This window comes from Esox lucius, chromosome 3 (assembly GCF_011004845.1).
Source record: "Esox lucius isolate fEsoLuc1 chromosome 3, fEsoLuc1.pri, whole genome shotgun sequence".
Lineage (NCBI taxonomy): Eukaryota > Metazoa > Chordata > Actinopteri > Esociformes > Esocidae > Esox > Esox lucius.
The window spans coordinates 4,495,236-4,513,971 of NC_047571.1; the positions used below are offsets into that span (position 1 = coordinate 4,495,236).

The window sequence follows — 18,736 nt, forward strand, 5'->3', positions numbered from 1 at the left end:
TTTTTAATTTAGTTTTCTACTAAACGCATGATTTCCTGTAAAAAAACATATGGAATTGGTAACTATAAACCGGTTGTGTAAGATAAAAGACTGATTCTAATTAAATTAAGATTTAATTGTGAACACTAAGAAAGCCTATAATTGCACAAAGGGTTTACATACTTTCAATCTGCACTGTACACCAGTAGCATTCAAGGGCTTTAACCGGAGACTAAGTTGACAGACACCACAGAAACTGACACTGTATTTGTTGTTGGTTTGCACCTGTGACGATATGTTTGCCAAGAGCGTCATAATGTCTCAGCGATGAAGACTGTCAGTAGTAGTGAAAACCATCAAGCCAACGGACAGAGTTTCAGACGTTTTCTGAAAATGGGCAGGGACTCTTCTGTCCTAGCTTCAATGAGCAGTTGGTTCCACTGTGCAAGGATAAAGAGACATTTTGGCTAAGCTGAGCAGTAGCTCAGCTTAGAAACATTCTTCTGATTTGATTGTGTTTTCATGATACATAGATAACTGTAGGTGTATAAATATACAGCTCCAGAAAAATTAAGAGATCACTGCACCTTTTCTTTCCTTTCCAAAAAGGTTGAAAAGGAAGGTTTTGAGTGAGGAACAGAAGCTTTCAATTTGCTGTGGTCTCTTAATTTTAATCCTTCTGTTCACTAAAAACCTTCTTTTTTGACTTCTTTTGGAAAGGAAAGAAAAAGATGCTGTGGTCTCTTAATTTTTTCCAGAGCTGTATGAATGAGTAGATGGATATGAAAAGCTTGCATGTCTGATGAAGCCAAGACAATTTGGAGTAGTCCGACTTGCTGTTGCTGATCTTTCAGCAGGAGAGTGGGTGAATGTTTCATAAACCAGACTGGGTTTAGCACCACACCGGATGCAACATTATAATGTTGTGTGCACGTTTGTTCTACAAAGGAACCTTTAATTTAGTTCACTTTCAATTTCTTTGTTAGGAGATGTATTTGTTTTATTTCATTTTCTAACATAACTCAACTTTATAGCCATTCTTCAGCACAACCTAAGACTCTTTACATAATAGACACTATTGATGCTTCAGGAAAAGTTATGTAATGGTTAAAGTATAAATTCTTTGAAAACTGAATGTTGGGCATTAACAAGGTAAATCTGTTCAGATTATTGACTTTTTTATTTATTAAATCAATTGTAATCTTAATTTTCACAATTCTAAAGGTTGTTGTATAATAGACTTTAATGACAGTGGATAGGAGTTTGCAATGTTATTTAACACAGCATTTATGAATTAACATCAGTAAATTAATTCAGATAAAATAAAACTGTGAAGGGTTGGGATTGATGTTACTATAACTTCTGCAGTCCTATCCCATTTGAGTCCTTTCCTATTCCTATTTGAGAGTTATTTATATACATATGACCAACCTTTCAAAAAGACGTTATTTACAAAATGACCTTACTTACAAAAAACAATATAGTTTAGTATGATAAAATAGTAGTTATGAAATGTATAAATCAACAGAAAATGAATATAGTTTACATACATGGGTTTATCATAACCCCGGCAAGATTCAGCATCAACATGTTTAACACTCTAAATGACAACAGTTGAAACCAATAGCGTGCTGTCTGAGCCCACATGCAGCATGACTCATCTGAAGTCACAAGAGTACTTACTGTAAGCAGACTTCTATCCCAACTACCATGTGGTCCTTTGAAGTCTGTTTGTTTTTGATAGACAACAAGATATACTGTATATGGCATTAAACAGAATAAATACTCCAAGGCAAATCAATTATACTATTATCTTGTATGCATCAAGCCAGCGACCAGGTGGCTTTTTCTATTCATGATCGACATGATTCAAAATATCCCATATGAGTTAAAGTTGTGTACACACAGGATTACAAAATGATAGTAGTTTTTATTAATAAATTACCCCATTTCTTATTTAAACATCCCCTGTTCTCCAAATGTGTCCAAATTCTTGAAACAAGATTCCAGAAATGCTCTCTGTAGCCAAGGTCTGCTTGTGTCATCTTGACAGCTCCTTGATGTGACACTATTACTCACTGCGGGAGATGTCAATACAATCGGAGCAAATCTAAAATGAGGCTAATCCTTTAGCGGGCCCTTCCATCAGGACTCAGAAGTGATTGTTGCTCTTTTTTGGCTCATCGACCTTGACAGTCTGAAGCTGATTTTATGCTTGGAGCTCCTCACTTCGCTGGCTATGAAGTAGTAACAAATAGCATCAAGGCAGGAGGTGACATTGGCCAGACTCATGGTTACTTGCAGAAAGAGGCTGATCCTTGTCATGGTGATGCAATCCTCAATCACTCCTCGACGAACCTGGGAAATGTTTAAACAAGAGGCATAAAAGTTTTCAGGAAAAACAAAAAGTCAGTCTAGGCAAGTCTATTCTTGGAGTGCTGCTGGATCTGTAGGATTTGGATTTAACCAACTGGTAGCCTTGCCATTAGTTCCAAATTCACAGATGAAACCTGGTCCTGGACCAAACATCTACCTCAATGGAAAATCTCCATTGGAAATTATTTTTAGTCTTTGACTAGGTTTAATTCTGGCCTGGGAAACAAACTAAGTTTGCGGAATTTAGTCAATCACCAAACTGAAAAACGTAGCAAACTGACTCACCAGAAACTGCAGCAGGATTCCAATGTGGCTGGGTGTGAATGGGACCAGGAAGGCGAAGAGACTGCTGTAAATAATCCTCACACCTATCCTTCTCTTAGAGCTCTCCTGGCCAGACTGCCTCAGTGCCAAAATGCTCTGAGCTGAACAGAATACAAGCAAAATGACCGGTCCCAGGAACCCAAAGCTTAACAGGCAGCAGATCAACGCAGGGTTCCAGCCTTTCTCAGAAAACCTGTGAAAACAGTGGAAGGGAATGTCCCTTTGTTCGCGGAACCCATAAACAGGAGATGTGGCTCCAAGCACAAGCAGCCAGATCACAATGCAGGACCCCAGGGCCACCCGAGGGGAGCGGAGTTGTTTGGCCCGGAAGGGGTAGCATATGGCCACCCAGCGATCTGCAGCAATGCATGCGATGGTGTATATGCTGCCGTACATGCCCACAAAGTACAAGCTCTCCAGGAAGGAACAGTGTAAGCTGTATTTGGCCTCCCAGCTGTGGTTGGTGGCGTGCATCTTGAAGGGGAGCAGGCTGAGAAGAAGGAGATCCATAAGGGCCAGGTTGGTCATGTAGATGGTGGACTCGGTCCACTTACGGAGGACGAAACAGAAGACAACCAGGGCCAAGATGTTAAGGACTGTTCCCAACACGAAAATGGGAATGTAGATCACAAGCTGCAGTGGTTTCATGAGATCATCCACATAAGTGAATGAACAGCTGTTTGTCATGGTGCTGTAGAGGGTTCAAAGGGAGAAACATTCGGGGCATTTTTGGTTTATTATGATATGAGGTGAGCCAATTCAAATGAATACTGTATTTTGTAAATCTAATCGTAACTTTTACCCAAACCTAACACCTGAGCGAAAAATAGGCTTTTTGATCATAGATCAAAATATTCCCACAAGGTCAAATTCTTCTTGATTTACTCTCCTTTTGACTGGGATTGTTTGGTTGTAAGTACAGTCAAACAAATGGGACACACACACACAGAGGCTTTGTTTAAACAGGAAGCTAATTCTTATATATTTTCACTAATGAGTCTTTCACCAATTATATGAAATGTTTTCACATCTAATCTTTTTCTGAGCAAATATATGTAACCCAAGAACAGGAAGTGAAAACAATTATCAGGTTACCACCGTAAACAAAGCCTATGTAAACCACCATAAATGTCTCATACGTGCGGGTAGCCTAAAGTAGCAGTTCACATCCTATTTACCTATGAGAGGCATTTTCTACCTGGTTTAGTGTGAGAAAACAAATTACTTCACTGAGTCTGCATGTAATTATAAAAACTATTCTAAACTATAACATTTTGGTCCGGATCAAATGAAATAGATTTCAATAAAAGTAACCTGGTAAAAATAAAAGTTATTCATTTTGTATATTTTTTAAATGGGATAATGTTGATTTGTTTTGAAAATAAGGTAGTGACATTGATTTGGATCACCTTTCTTCTCTGTGTGTACTGTTAATGATTAAACACAATGCAATATAAAAAAGAAAGCCTACCTTATGCCAGTTTGTTGTTGTGTCTCATTCGGTCTGTCACTCTGTCTGTGCCAGTGAAAATAGTGAAGCATTTCTGCTTTCAGTACCATCGTTTTTTCCATGACCACTTCCTATTCAAGAGATAACCCAGCCAACTGTGAATTGGTGCTCTATTTAGTAGGTTACAGCCATAGCCAAGACGTTGTTAGTGTTTATGAATTCTTTAGAAATACCATCATAGCCTAATATGGTTTTGGAACATAGGCTAACCTTGCTCATATTATAAAGTACATTCAAATATATATTCAAATATATATTTGAATGTATCTTTAAGAATATAACCTGAAATAAAAGGTGTGAACTTTGCAGATGAGCAATGAGAATAGTTTGAAAGAGGTGATTTTTACAAATGATGTCCAAACTTGACAATATCAATTGTGTAATATTTACAGAATAGCTGTCCTTATCATCATGTAATTTGATAAACTGAATGGGATTCATATAAGTAATTGTTGTATACATTTTACTTATGCATTTCTTAGTGCTTTAATCTGAGTTTTTAGCCCTGTTCTAAATGCAATTTGATAAAACAACAGCATGGCTTCTGTGAAACCAGTTTTCTGGTTTTAGACTGAAGGCATTGAAATCAATGTCCAATGTTCTCATCAGAGATTGAAGAAAGATTTGTAAACTCAAAACCCAAAAATTCTTATGATCAGTAATTGGAGATAATAATCTCTATTGCAAACCTGTTTCATAGGGAAAAAATTATACAAAGATTAATTTCAGCAATTTTGGGCTAATCCACAATCATGTAGAATGTTTTTACACAGTATTCCACTACACAGTAGACTTAAGTCTTGTCTTGACTTAAGTCTTTACCACGATTACCTAAATAATGATGACCCAAGTGTTTTAGGTTACAGTGAAAAACATTCGTTTTAACACCCAGCAGTGGAATGTACACTCACTTGCTAGTTAGACCTACCTGGCAGGTCGGACTCGCTTTACTTTAAGAACAACTTCAGGGCAAGTATTCGGTGCAAAAACGTTCCACAGTGATGTACGTCTAGGTTAAGCACGAATCACACACATTTACATCAGATTGGACATTTGGGGTATCATCCGATTTGTCGGACATTTGGGTTAGACCTGAATACCATGGATTGACCACGTTAAAATCGAAATAAATAAATTGCCAACACGTTTAAATTAAGCACTGCATATTTGCGGGTCTGAGAAAAAGCCGTTTTGTACAGTCTCGTCTCCATTCAGGTAATTGTATGCATACCTCCACATTCAAATTGCAACTAGTTACCAGAGACAAGTAGAAATATTGAAATATTGTGTTGAGGAGAAAATTATGATCCATAACATTTCCAGTGGCACAGACTCATTGCAAAATAGTTTTTCTTGTAAAATATTTTGAAACACTGAAAGGTCTCTTCATACTGTGGGTATCCCGACAGACAAGGTTATTTCTACATACATACACTCGTGACTTCATAAAAACGCCCCACATCATTTCAGATACGAGTTTGGTCACATGTTGCTAAAACATGCTCGCACGTGTTGTAAGCGAGTGAAGAGCATAATGACATACTAGGCGATATTGGTGACAGGCGAAATATGAAAGTATTTCCGCTATTGTGACGGCTTCGCCAATTTGCGCATGGGGTTTCTCAATATCATACTCCTGGTGTCTTCTCTCATTTCTGCTCTCCTCCAACCCATTAAACGAGTTTGTCAGAGGGGAGGGATCTATATTTATCATCTAATGGGTTTTGAGGAGATGAGACGAAGGCAAACTGAAATTTAAAAGGCCATATTATCATTTTTCGCACTTTGTTAATGCACCATAACATGTATTATATTCAGCACTGAAATGATGCTACTGGTACTCACCGTAATATCCCCATTGTGGGAGACATGGGTTGATTGTCACACTTTTTACTCTCGCCTATATTTCTCAGCACCAGTAAATCACAGAAAACTAATTTCAGTATTAGTTCACAACTAATACTTTTATCATCCCAACTTGTTATAAACTACACGTTAAAACTACGAAAAACACCCTGAAAATTGTCACAACTGACCCCATAACGGGGAGGTTGTTAAAGTGGGTGGGGTTGGTTGTCACTACATTTTCAGAACCATAAACTGGAACGAACTCCAAAGCTTAGAAGTACTATGAATGGGTTACCAGCTAAATTGTAACAGTAAAATATGTGATATTATACCGTGTTATGTGACATTATACTCTTTCAGTCAATTGTCATTCAGGGTCAAGCCACTCAGTTTATAAATAACAAAATATACTACAGCAAAATGTTCTGCTAAATTCCTTATTGAGCAAACTAGACCTGAAATGCCTGACATTTCCTACACTTATTGTAACCAAGTAACAACACATGAATTCAGTTAAGAGTGATTTTTCAAGGTAAGTCCCAATCATTGGCATCAGTCCATGGAGAAATACCTGCCGAGAAATGGTATCTCTCTTATGAAATAGTCCCATTCAGACCCTTCATAACCAGAGCCAACGTAACCACAGCGATGTCTGCCATTTAGTGGTTGGAAGGTAGATTGCTTTCCATTTCAGTCCCTAAATTTGACTCAAGTTTTTGACAATTTGACGAGGCTCAGGCCCATGCAGCCCCCCCCCCCTCCCCGAATAATATATTTTTTGTAATATATAAAATAAATATCTACACCCATAGCCAAACATTTTAATACATAACAGTAATATGTATTAACTTTATATACTATGTGCCTGTGACTCTGACCAATAAGATAGCTGAGCTTCCTTCCTATGCAATGTAGTGTGACATCATCTACATCTCAAATTTGATGCACTATAATTTAAAATGTGAATTTCTCCAAAATGATACAGTAAAATTCTTCTATTCGGTGTGCTTATAGAGAAGACCTACATTAACTCTAATCAAGTAGAATCGTTAATTAATTATGGGAAGCGTTTACTGTAGATTTAAGTGTAACAGCATTCAAGTCGCCATAGAGATGCATTATACATTCCATTGTGAATTTCCTCAAATTGCTACAGTAAATGTACTCTATATGTGGTGTATATATACATACAGTGGGGAGAACAAGTATTTGATACACTTCCGATTCTGTCATTTTTATCATAGGTACATTTCAACTGTGAGAGGCGGAATCTAAAACAAAAATCCAGAAAATCACATTGTCTTCTTCTTCCGCTTAACCGGTGCCCAGTTCGGGGGCAGCAGTCTAAGCAGAGATGCCCAGACTTCCCTCTCCCTAGACACTTCCTCTAGCTCTTCTGGGGGGACACCGAGGCATTCCCAGGCCCGCTCGGAGACATAGTCCCTCCAGCGTGTCCTAGGTCTTCCCCGGGGTCTCCTCCCGGTGGAAGGGGCCCGGAACACCTTCCCGGGAAGGCGTCCAGGAAGCATCCGGAACAGTTCCCCAAGCCACCTCAGCTGACCCCTCTCGAGGTGGAGGAGCAGCGGCTCTACTCTGAGCTCCTCCCGGGTGACCGAGCTTCTCACTCTCTCTCTATGGGATCGCCCAGCCACCCTGCGGAGAAAGCTCATTTCGGCCGCCTGTATCCGGGATCTTGTCCTTTCGGTCATTACCCAAAGCTCATGACCATAGGTGAGAGTAGGAACGTAGATTAACTGGTAAATCGATGCATTACTGCAGAAGCTGCACCGATCCGTCTGTCAATCCACTAGATACTTAAACTCCTCCACTTGAGGCAAGAACTCTGCACCAACCTGAATTGGGCAAGCCACCCTTTTCCGACTGAGGACCATGGCCTCGGATTTGGAGATACTGATTTTCATCCCAACCGCTTCACACTCGGCTGCAAACCGTCCCAGTGCATGCTGAAGGTCCTGGTTTGAGGGGGCCAACACGACAATATCATCCGCAAAGAGCAGAGACGAAATGGTGTGGTCCCCAAACCTGACACCCTCCGGCCCCTGGCTGCGCCTAAAAATTACGAACAGAACCGGCGACAAAGGGCAGCCCTGCCGGAGTCCAACATGCACTGGGAACATGTCTGACTTACTGCCGGCAATGCGAACCAAGCTCCTGCTTAGCAAAGGACCCAGGACCCCATACTCCCGAAGCACCCTCCACAGGATGCCGCGAGGGACACAGTCGAATGCCTTCTCCAAATCCACAAAACACATGTGGATTGGTTGGGCAAACTCCCATGAACCCTCCATCTCCCTGTAGAGGGTATAGAGCTGGTCCAGTGTTCCACGGCCCGGACGAAAACCACACTGTTCCTCCTGAATCCGAGGTTCTACTATCGGCCGTATTCTCCTCTCCAGTACCCTGGCATAGACTTTCCCGGAGAGGCTGAGAAGTGTGATCCCCCTGTAGTTGGAACACATCCTCCGGTCCCCCTTCTTAAAAAGAGGTCTGCCATCCCAGAGGCACTGTCCCTGACCGCCACGCGATGCTGCAGAGGCGTGTCAATCAAGATAGCCCCACAACATCCAGAGACTTGAGGTACTCAGGGCGGATCTCATCCACCCCCGGTGCCTTGCCACCGAGGAGTTTCTTGACTACCTCAGTGACTTCAGCCCGGGTGATGGACGAGTCCACCTCTGAGCCCTCAGCCTCTGCTTCCTCAATGGAAGACTTGACAGCGGGATTGAGGAGATCCTCGAAGTACTCCTTCCACCGCCCAACGACATCCCCAGTTGAGGTCAACAGCTGCCCACCTCCACTGAAAACAGCGTTGGTAGGGCACTGTTTCCCTCTCCTGAGGCGCCGGATGGTTTGCCAGAATCTCTTCGAGGCCAGCCGATAGTCCTTCTCCATGGCCTCACCGAATTCCTCCCAGGCCCGAGTTTTTGCCTCCACAACCACCCGGGCTGCAGTCCGCTTGGCCTGTCGGTACCCGTCAGCCACCTCAGGAGTCCCACAAGCCAACCAGGCCTGATAGGACTCCTTCTTTAGCTTGACGGCATCCCTTACTTCCGGTGTCCACCACCGGGTTCGGGGATTGCCGCCTCGAAAGGCACTGGAGACCTTACGGCCACAGCTCCTAGCGGCCGCTTTGACAATGGAGGTGGAGAACATGGTCCACTCGGACTCAATATCTCCAGCCTCCCTCGGGATCCATTTGAAGTTCTGCCGGAGGTGGGAGTTAAAGAACTCTCCGACAGGAGACTCGGCCAGACGTTCCCAGCAGACCCTTACAGTATGCTTGGGTCTGCCGAGTCTGTCCAGCTTCCTCCCCCGCCATCGGATCCAACTCACCACCAGGTGGTGATCAGTTGACAGCTCCGTCCCTCTCTTTAGAAAAGTCGATCATCGACCTACGGCCTAGGGTGTCCTGGTGCCACGTGCACTGATGGACACCCTTATGCTTGAACATGGTGTTCGTTATGGACAAACGGTGACTAGCACAGAAGTCCAATAACTGAACACCACTCGGGTGTTCCTCCCAATCACGGCCCTCCAGGTGTCACTGTCGTTTGCCACTGTCGTTGAAGTCCCCCAGTAGAACGATGGAGTCCCCAGTCCAGTACCCCTCCCAGAGACTCCAAGAAGGTCGGTTACTCTGCACTGCCGTTCGGCCCGTAGGCACAAACAACAGTGAGAGACCTATCCCCGACCCTCTCGTTCACCGGGGTAAACTCCAACACATGGCGGCAGAGCTGGGGGGCTATAAGCAAACCCACACCAGCCAGCCGCCTCTCACCATGGGCAACTCCAGTGTGGTGAAGAGTCCATCCTCTCTCAAGGAGTGTGGTTCCAGAGCCCAAGCCGTGCGTAGAGGTGATCCCGACTATCTCTAGTCGGAACCTCTCAACCTCACGCACAATCTCAGGCTCCTTCCCCGCCAGCGAGGTGACGTTCCACGTCCCTAGAACTAGTTTCCGTGTCCAGGGATCGGGTTGTCGAAGGCCCCTGCCTTCGACTGCTGCCCGATCCTCTACGCACCGACCCCTTATGGTCCCTCCTGCAGGTGGTGAGCCCACGGGAAGGCGGCCCCACGTCGCTCCTTCGGGCTGAGCCCGGCCGGACCCTGTGGGGAAGGGCCCGGCTACCAGGCGCTCGCATACGAGCCCCAACCCCGGGCCTGGCTCCAGGCTGGCGCCCCGGCTGCGCCATAACGGGCGACCTCACAGTCCTCAAAATGGTTTCCATCATTAAAGGGTTTTTGAACCGCTCTTAGTCTGGCCCGTCGCCCAGGACCTGTTTGCCTTGGGAGATCCTACCAGGGGCATATAGCCCCAGACAACATAGCTCCTAGGGTCACTCGGGTACTCAAACCCCTCCACCACGTTAAGGTGGCAGTTCATGGAGGAGAAAATCATTGTATGATTTTTAAATAATTAATTTACATAAGACATAAGTATTTGATCACCCACCAACCAGTAAGAATTCTGGCTCTCACAGACCTGTTAGTTTTTCTTTAAGAAACCCTCCTGTTCTCCACTAATTACCTGTATTAACTGCACTCGTTACCTGTACAAAAGACAGCTGTCCACACACTCAATCAAACAGACTCCAACCTCTCCACAATGGCCAAGACCAGAGAGCTGTGTAAGGACATCAGGGATAAAATTGTAGACCTACACAAGGCTGGGATGGGCTACATCATTCTTTGGGGATGCTTTACTGCAAAGGGGACAGGACGACTGCACCGTATTGAGGGGAGGATGGATGGGGCCATGTATCGCGAGATCTTGGCCAACAACCTCCTTCCCCCAGTAAGAGCATTGAAGATGGCTGGGTCTTCCAGCATGACAACGACCCGAAATACACAGCCAGGGCAACTAAGGAGTGGCTCCGTAAGAAGCATCTCAAGGTCCTGGAGTGGCCTAGCCAGTCTCCAGACCTGAACCCAATAGAAAATCTTTGGAGGATCTGGAGAAGGTCTGTATAGAGGAGTGAGCCAAAGTCCCTGCTGCAGTGTGTGCAAACCTGGTCAAGAACTACAGGAAACATATGATCTCTGTAATTGCAAACAAATTTTTCTGTACCGAATATTAAGTTCTGCTTTTCTGATGTATCAAATACTTATGTCATGCAATAAAATGCTAATTAATTACTTAAAAATCAGGAATCAAATACTTGTTCTCCCCACTATATGTACCACTTTATTGTATATTTGTCATGGTTCTGGTATCCTTTCTCCCTCTTCTGGCCACACTCGCTCTTACACACGCGCACACACGCACACTCCCCATGACGCACACACACCACATGCACCTTCATTCACCCTCAGCTGTTTCTTGTTTGCAACCAGCGATCGCGCTAATTCTCCCACACCTGTTCTCTCTCCCCCCCGATTGTCTTTGCTACTTCTAGCTCTCCTTTTCCCTGCCTCTTTGCCAGATTATTCTGTGAGTTTTCTATGCAAGAGGCGCTCCCTTTCACCTGTTTGTTTCCCTTCCTGCCTTAGTCCTGTTTGGTTCTGCTGTATCCTGTGAGACCCGAGATTATACGCCGCTACACCTGGACCTTTTGCTGTACCCTGCTCCTGTCTCTGGAATACCTCTGTATCTGGAATAATGCCCGTATCTACGGCAATTTCTGTTTGTTATTTATAGAAGAGGATTTCTGTTCACCTGGACTGTTACTCTTTCATTATTAAAGACATTGCATTATTACATTTCGCTTTTGGGTCCTTCCTCACCTGTTATAACAATATTACAGTGAGAAATGGTACACAATGCCAAGTGTATTTTGGCCTTTATTAACTGTTTATTATGAAGCAACCGTCAATGAGCTTCCAAAGCACTGCATGAGCATGGTTTGAACCTGACAACAACCTCCAGAATGTTTGCACTGCAACTATCAAAAAGAGTAGAAATATTAACTACAAATCTTAAGGAATCCCAACTGAGTCACTAAAGCACATCAGCATAGTTTGCATAACAGCCTACAAGGGGTGGGCAGACATTTTGGTTCAAGGCCCAAATAGGAATTATGAAGGCCCAAATAGGCATTTTTTCATTTGATGTAAAATGTGTTTGTCAAAATCTATTTTGAGTCCAGAAAAGCTCAGTTATTGACACATATGTCTGTTATAATTATTATGTACTTTGGATCAAGTTTGAGAGGTTTAATAGGTTGGAGTGCTTTTAATAACCACAAAAAACATAAATTGGGCCAGATTGAATCACCAAGGGCCTCAGTTTGTCCACCCCTGGCCTACATTTTTTTCCACAGCACCTTGACCTTGGGCAAATGTTTTATCCCGAAAAACATTTCAGGCACGGGACATACACATAATTGCATCCATCTGGTCGTTTTTTTATTTATGATTACATTTGCAAATATATATGCCATATTATGAACAGCAGCCAGAATCAATATACTAACCTATCTTCTTCCTTCTGATGTGACTGTAGTAAGGATGAACAGTACTCCTGAGGCAAAACCATTTGGAAGGAGAGGGGTGTTCTTTTTTTCACTTGGCTGCAATTTTTCATTTTACTAGGTACTCTCTGGTTGTGTTTAGAAAAATATGATATTCTTAAAAAAAAAACATTCAGACAGGTCGAGTGGCCATTGACATGGTCGAGTGGCCATTGGCACGGTCGAGTGGCCATCCCTCACTGTGAACATGCCTGACAAGGCTACATTTGAGCATGTCAAAGCAACCTGTGTCTGGTATAAGAGGCTATATAGAAGCTATAGAGAGGATGAGAATTAAAAACAATAGTTTATGATCATCTCCAGCATTGTGCTAGTAATCTTTTTTTAAATATTTGGGACATAATGGGACATTTTTTACACATAACCTCAAATTATCTTAAGGTGACATTGGTTTTATATTATGTTAAGACAAATTAAAAACAGAAATATGTTCCTTGCATAGGTATCCAACCCCTATGCTGTGAAATATCCCAGTTTACACAGATGACAGAAATTGCCCTATAAATTATAAAATTACCTTACCCTTGGCCCTGTACCGGGTAACATGAGGCCAAGTTTGAATATTTATCTAGACACTATTAAAGGGATAGTTTGTCCAAAATTCATATTTCTCTGAAAATTCACTTACCAAGAGATGTTCCAGAAGGCTAATAGACAGAGTAACAATCCATTATTCAGCTCTGTCCCAGTCTGTAATTAGTGTTATTAGCATCGTGAATGTAAAGGTTTCATAATAATATCGTAAAGCTGCATTGAAAGCGGTAAGCTACTCCCAAACACTTCAAACTACATCCAGTAATCTGTTGTGGTAGCATTGATTTTTTAAACTGTACACTGACGAAACAGCCGGCGGAATTGGCTGAATTCAAACTGGCAGTAGCGCATTATTTACTATAGCCAGATACACAGCTTCTGGCTGTGTATCTGGCATGACATCATGCTGTGATGTCATCGTGGTGAGCGTGAACTTTAACTTCAGTAGTATATATTGCTATTGACCGAAATTGTCGATCCGTCATTATCCACTTAAACCCAGTGCCAAAATGTAATACTGGCTTGTTTCTGGATCGTTTCGCAATTCCCCCTATACTCTTCCTATAAGGGATTTTAGAATCACTTAAAATAAGGTCTGTGTTTTGTGTAGACTTATGCCCAGGCTTGGAATTTCATTTTTCAGGCACAAAGGCCACATGCCAGGGCACAAAGGCCATTAAGTAAAATAAGAGCATTTGGAGCTTACAAATAAACAACTTCAATTGCTGATAAGAAAAAACATGAATGAGATAAAAAAAAACATTATTCACTTTTTAATATCATGTTTTGAATTATAACTGATATGTTTTTTCCACATAAAAAGTTAAACTTTGATGTTTTAATCCTTGAAATTACATCTACTCCTCCCTCAAAAATGATATAGATTCTGGAATCTGTTTAATTTTAGAAGTTTTAGTTGGGAGTGTTCACATGATGACAACAAACAGGCAACAATATTGCCAGTTAAGCAACGTTAAGTCTAGCTAGCCAGAAGGACAATATTACCTCAGTTACCCAAAAGTAATCCTTTAACAATACAATCACATGCGCTAATGAGTACATCCTAAATAAACAAATATTGTGACTTATTTGGGTGCGGAGAAAGTAATATTGTTTTTTTTTATTATTATTTTTATTTCACCACAAACACTGCCATGTTGAGTGACGTCAAATGTAACGTTACTTCTCATAGCTTTCAAAAACCGTTCAAGTGTATTCTCCCACTTGGAGGTCGGAACTGTCCCACCTGCCAATTGCTTATGAACATATCTTCCAAACCAAAGAGGTTTGATTCAGGTAAGCACTAAATAAGTCAGCTATCTATCGATTACTAGCTAGCTTGCTTATCTGCATGTAGTCTGTTCTTGTGGCTTTTCTCAGTTGCAAACTACAAACAAACTTACGAACAAACTGCTGACTGTGAGATTTTTACAGTAGCAGTGGCACAAAGGCCATGGTGGCCGTAGTGCGTTCAATTATTTTTGGGGCATCACTGCCAGAGTAAAGGGCTACTACGGCCATGGCTGTCGTGAAATTCCTATGCTGCTTACGCCACCTCGCCATTTTGATAACCGTTTATATCTTGTCAAAATAACTCCCTTAGATGAACCTTGACTTTACCGCACAACATCAGATGTACGTGTGTCAAAATAACCCCCTTAGATTAACCTGGACTTCACCACACAACATCAGATGTACGTGTGTCAAAATAACCCCCTTAGATTAACCTGGACTTCACCACACTTAATTCCCAGCACACAACTCCAATACCATGACTGGAGATTGAAAAATACATTGTATTACCAAAGGGTCCTAGACTAGAACATGTTCCTCCTTCCACAACTGCCTTCCTTTTATATTCCCTAGGCAATGTGGGCACAACAGAGATTTCCAAATGCGGCTACCCTCCCATGTGCTAATAAGGCATGCAAATGACAAACTATGCACTCTACACTCAATATTGTATGGTCTACACTGCAACCAAGCATAAAGTGGAAACACTACAAACTATCTAATCAGAAACACCACAAAATCAATGGTTTTACACATAGTATGGGGTCCAACACTTGCTTTGCCCTATCCTGCCGACCCTTCAAAGGGTCACTCTATAGTTTTCGGGACATTATTAAAAACAAAGGGAACCTGGAACCTGCAGGCATCCCAGCTGGCATGGTGGTGTATTTAGAGCAGCAGGAAGCTATGGCTAGCAACAATGGGACAGCGCACTAACCCATCATCATCATCATCTTCTTCCGCTTATCCGGGGCCGGGTCGCGGGGGCAGCAGTCTAAGCAGGGATGCCCAGACTTCCCTCTCCCCAGACACTTCCTCTAGCTCTTCCGGGGGGACACCGAGGCGTTCCCAGGCCAGCCGGGAGACATAGTCCCTCCAGCGAGTCCTAGCGCACTAACCCCTTATTGCAAATCATGTGGAGTGGGAGGTAGAGGGCCAGCAATTTAGGATATTACCAGCTATAGTGGTATGCTTCATTTCAACAGTGTGCTAGTTGAAATGCTAGTCTTTCTGGTTGTAATCTGATTTCTCAACACAGCGGGTTAACTGGCACACACAGGAAATGATGCTTACAAGCATAGCTAACGTTTGCATAACTTATTGTCAATACGTTTTCCCAAACTCAAAACATGATAGTACGCTAGCATGTTCATGTTTATATACATGGCCTCGCCAAGCTAGAAAAACGATAAAAGATAAACTTGTGCTCAGTCAATCAGTTATTAAAATGAGAAACTACAAAGGCTGATTTGGAGAAAAAAAGCTCAACAATTAAACTAGATTTAGTTTAGATTCTTCTCTGTGGGAAATGTGGAAGGTTTTCCAGCTACCACAGGCCGCACTGGGTAATGACATCGAATGTATGTGTAGTTCTTTGAGATATATTAGCGGCTAAGTAGCTTTTCATTGTTTTTGACAAAATGTAGGCAAATATATGTCACATTGTCTTATATATTTTTGCTTGGTTATCAAAATGGAGAGGTTGTGTAATCCTTTGCGAAACACAGACTTTATGTTAATTGGATCTAAAAATCCACAATGGGAAAAATGAATGGGGAACTAGCCAGTTTAGCATTTTACTGATGTTTTATGGGGATTATGAGTATGAGAAATACATTTCAGTCAATATTTTTTGCTATATTTTTGCTTTATACATTTCTTAATTCTTACTACGTAGGTGTCGTCTACCACGTCACAAGAATTTCATTTTACAGGATGACACTTTTATTTGGTGCGTTTGATAAATAAACTTTGAACTTTTGGATTTCCTTCCGGTTGTATCAATGTCAACTTCTGCTTTCTCATTTGCCTGCTCGATGATCTTGAGTTAATTCAATTCTACCCACACTGCAATTGCGACAATACCTCTGCCGTCCACAAGTTGTTTTGTGGGATAATCAATGGAGCAACTTCACCAACGAGACATAAAATGTTTGCATGAAACATTTTCAAATGCTGCATCAGCACAAACAAAACTTTTAACGACACAAACCAGCACAAAGGAAGCCCAAACTAATGAGCCTATTTTGACTCAATTTGGAGCATGTTAGGAAGCTGAGTGACATCATCACCAATAATTAAACGCCTAATATATAAAATACCGAAGTAGCACAAACAAATATTTTAATGGCACAAACTGGCACAAACAAAGCACAAACAAACAAGGCTATTTTCATTGATTTCAGAGGATGCTGGAGGGCTGAGTGACCTCAGAATGACCAGTACATTATTCTTTAATATCTATAAAATTATAGCAGCACAAACAAAAATGTTAACGGCACAAACCAGCACAAATAGAGCACAAACGATTAAGACAATTTTGTTAGGTTTTGGGTGGGGGGCCAAATTCACACATGTGCTAGCGAATACTAACTTTTGTTTACTGTGCATACACTTACTCTTTCCGAATGAACGCATGGGTTGATACAATTGTACGGTTTCCATTCATTAATTTGTGCAATGCTTATAACGCTAATTACTGACTAAGACAGAGCTGAATGAGGGATTGTTTTCAAAAATGAGTCTATGAGCCACTGGCTGTTTTAATGGCTTTACAAGCCTGTAATACTATTATCTTACTACTTGGAACCGTCATAGGAATTGAGCCCATGGCCAGACTGAAGACACATTTTTACACTATCAAAGCAATTTTATTTTACGGCCCAACAACGTTTGTTTTTCTTTGATATGTTAATGACATTGAATACCAATATAGGTGACAATAACTTTTTCGTCAAGTGAAACGATGAAATCCCTCCTCTTACTGTGCAAGGGGTTGTGGTCAGTAATAATCCAAAAAGCATACAAGGCTGCATATTTCGAAAATCAACCAGAAATAGTAGACCATCCAACTTTTGGCATACTATTTTCAGCGTACTATGGTTAGGGACATACTAATCGTCTTGCATACTAATTTGGCTAATAAGCTGTTAAAACGGCCATTGGCAAAAGCAATACAGTTCATAGACGCTGTGGTGGAGGTAAACTTAATAAGAAATGTTAGTGTAACACAATCCTCAATGGAGTCTAGCGACTGCTGAAATGTGTAAAGCATGACGTAGTTGTTAAAGACAGTGCCTCTTCATGTAGAAGACTTAAGTTCGAATATGTTGAGAGCATTTACTAAATTCTTATGACTATTCCAGTAAATTAGTAGATACCAGTAAAGCTTATTACTGGCTAATACGCTGTTAAAGTAAAGCTTATTACTGGCTAATATGCTGTTAAAATGGCCAGTGGCAAACGGCATACATAGATCCTATTTGTGTTAGAGGTAAACTTAGTAAGAAAAGTTAGTCAGTTTAACTATATATATGTCATTCACAAATGGCCATTTAACTATTTGATGCATCAAATACTTATGTCATGCAATAAAATGCTAATTAATTACTTAAAAATCATACAATGTGATTTTCTGGATTTTTAGATTCTGTCACTCACAGTTGATATTATGTTAAAAATTACAGACTTCTACATGCTTTTTAAGTGGGAAAACCTGCAAAATCGGCAGTGTATCAAATACTTGTTCTCCCCAATATACTGTATAACACTCAGGTGTCTTCATCATTTCAAAACTTGTTTAATGTAAAAAAAAGAAATGTTTTGTTGATGTGTTATCTTTAACTATTTGTACTTTTTCAGTGGTGTTGGTGTATTTAATTTCCATTTGCTTTGGCGCAGCTCTCTGCGAGTACTTGAGGTTGAAGTTACATTCAAAATATTAAAATGTATTGAACGTACAAAAGGAAATTATTTTAAAGGGGCAATTGGCTTACATTTCAAACCAACCTTTCTTTCACTAGATTACTACATACTATATTTTCATAATGTTTGTGATCACATTGAAAGCTAACGGAAATGTATTTGTAGTTGTTAGCATACAGTATTTAAACTGAATATTTAACATGTCCACTTATAATAAACGGACATGGCAAAACCCTACCAATGATGTTGGTCAGATGAGGAGGCGTGGGAGACTGGCTGAGAAAGAAAATGTAGCCTACCATTAGGGACCACATAGGACCCCGTTCTCTTCACTCGTTACCTTCTAACGAGTCTGCCCATATCAGAAATGTCTGGGAAGATTCAGGAGCTATCTTTCAGCAATCAACTCTCCAGAATCACCTTTTTTGCACAGTGTGTAATTTTAAATATGATATCAGT

At 41.4% G+C, this 18,736-nt stretch overlaps 1 protein-coding gene across 2 annotated transcripts; it reads right to left on the minus strand.

Annotated features, from left to right (window-relative positions):
- Positions 1-1,143: 1,143 nt before the first annotated feature.
- On the minus strand, positions 1,144-5,763 carry LOC105007975 (G-protein coupled receptor 55). Of its 2 annotated transcripts, XM_010867121.3 has the most exons (4): positions 5,118-5,763; positions 4,151-4,260; positions 2,641-3,370; positions 1,144-2,337 (listed from the first exon to the last, which is right to left on the minus strand). In XM_010867121.3, the coding sequence occupies exons 2-4, from the start codon at positions 4,249-4,251 to the stop codon at positions 2,125-2,127; spliced, it is 1,044 nt and encodes a 347-aa protein (XP_010865423.1). In that variant the 5' UTR covers positions 4,252-4,260; positions 5,118-5,763; the 3' UTR covers positions 1,144-2,124. The 2 variants fall into 2 exon arrangements, with proteins under 2 accessions (XP_010865423.1, XP_010865424.1); XM_010867122.3 differs by lacking the exon at positions 5,118-5,763 and having other exon boundaries at positions 2,641-3,228; positions 4,151-4,397.
- Positions 5,764-18,736: the final 12,973 nt, after the last annotated feature.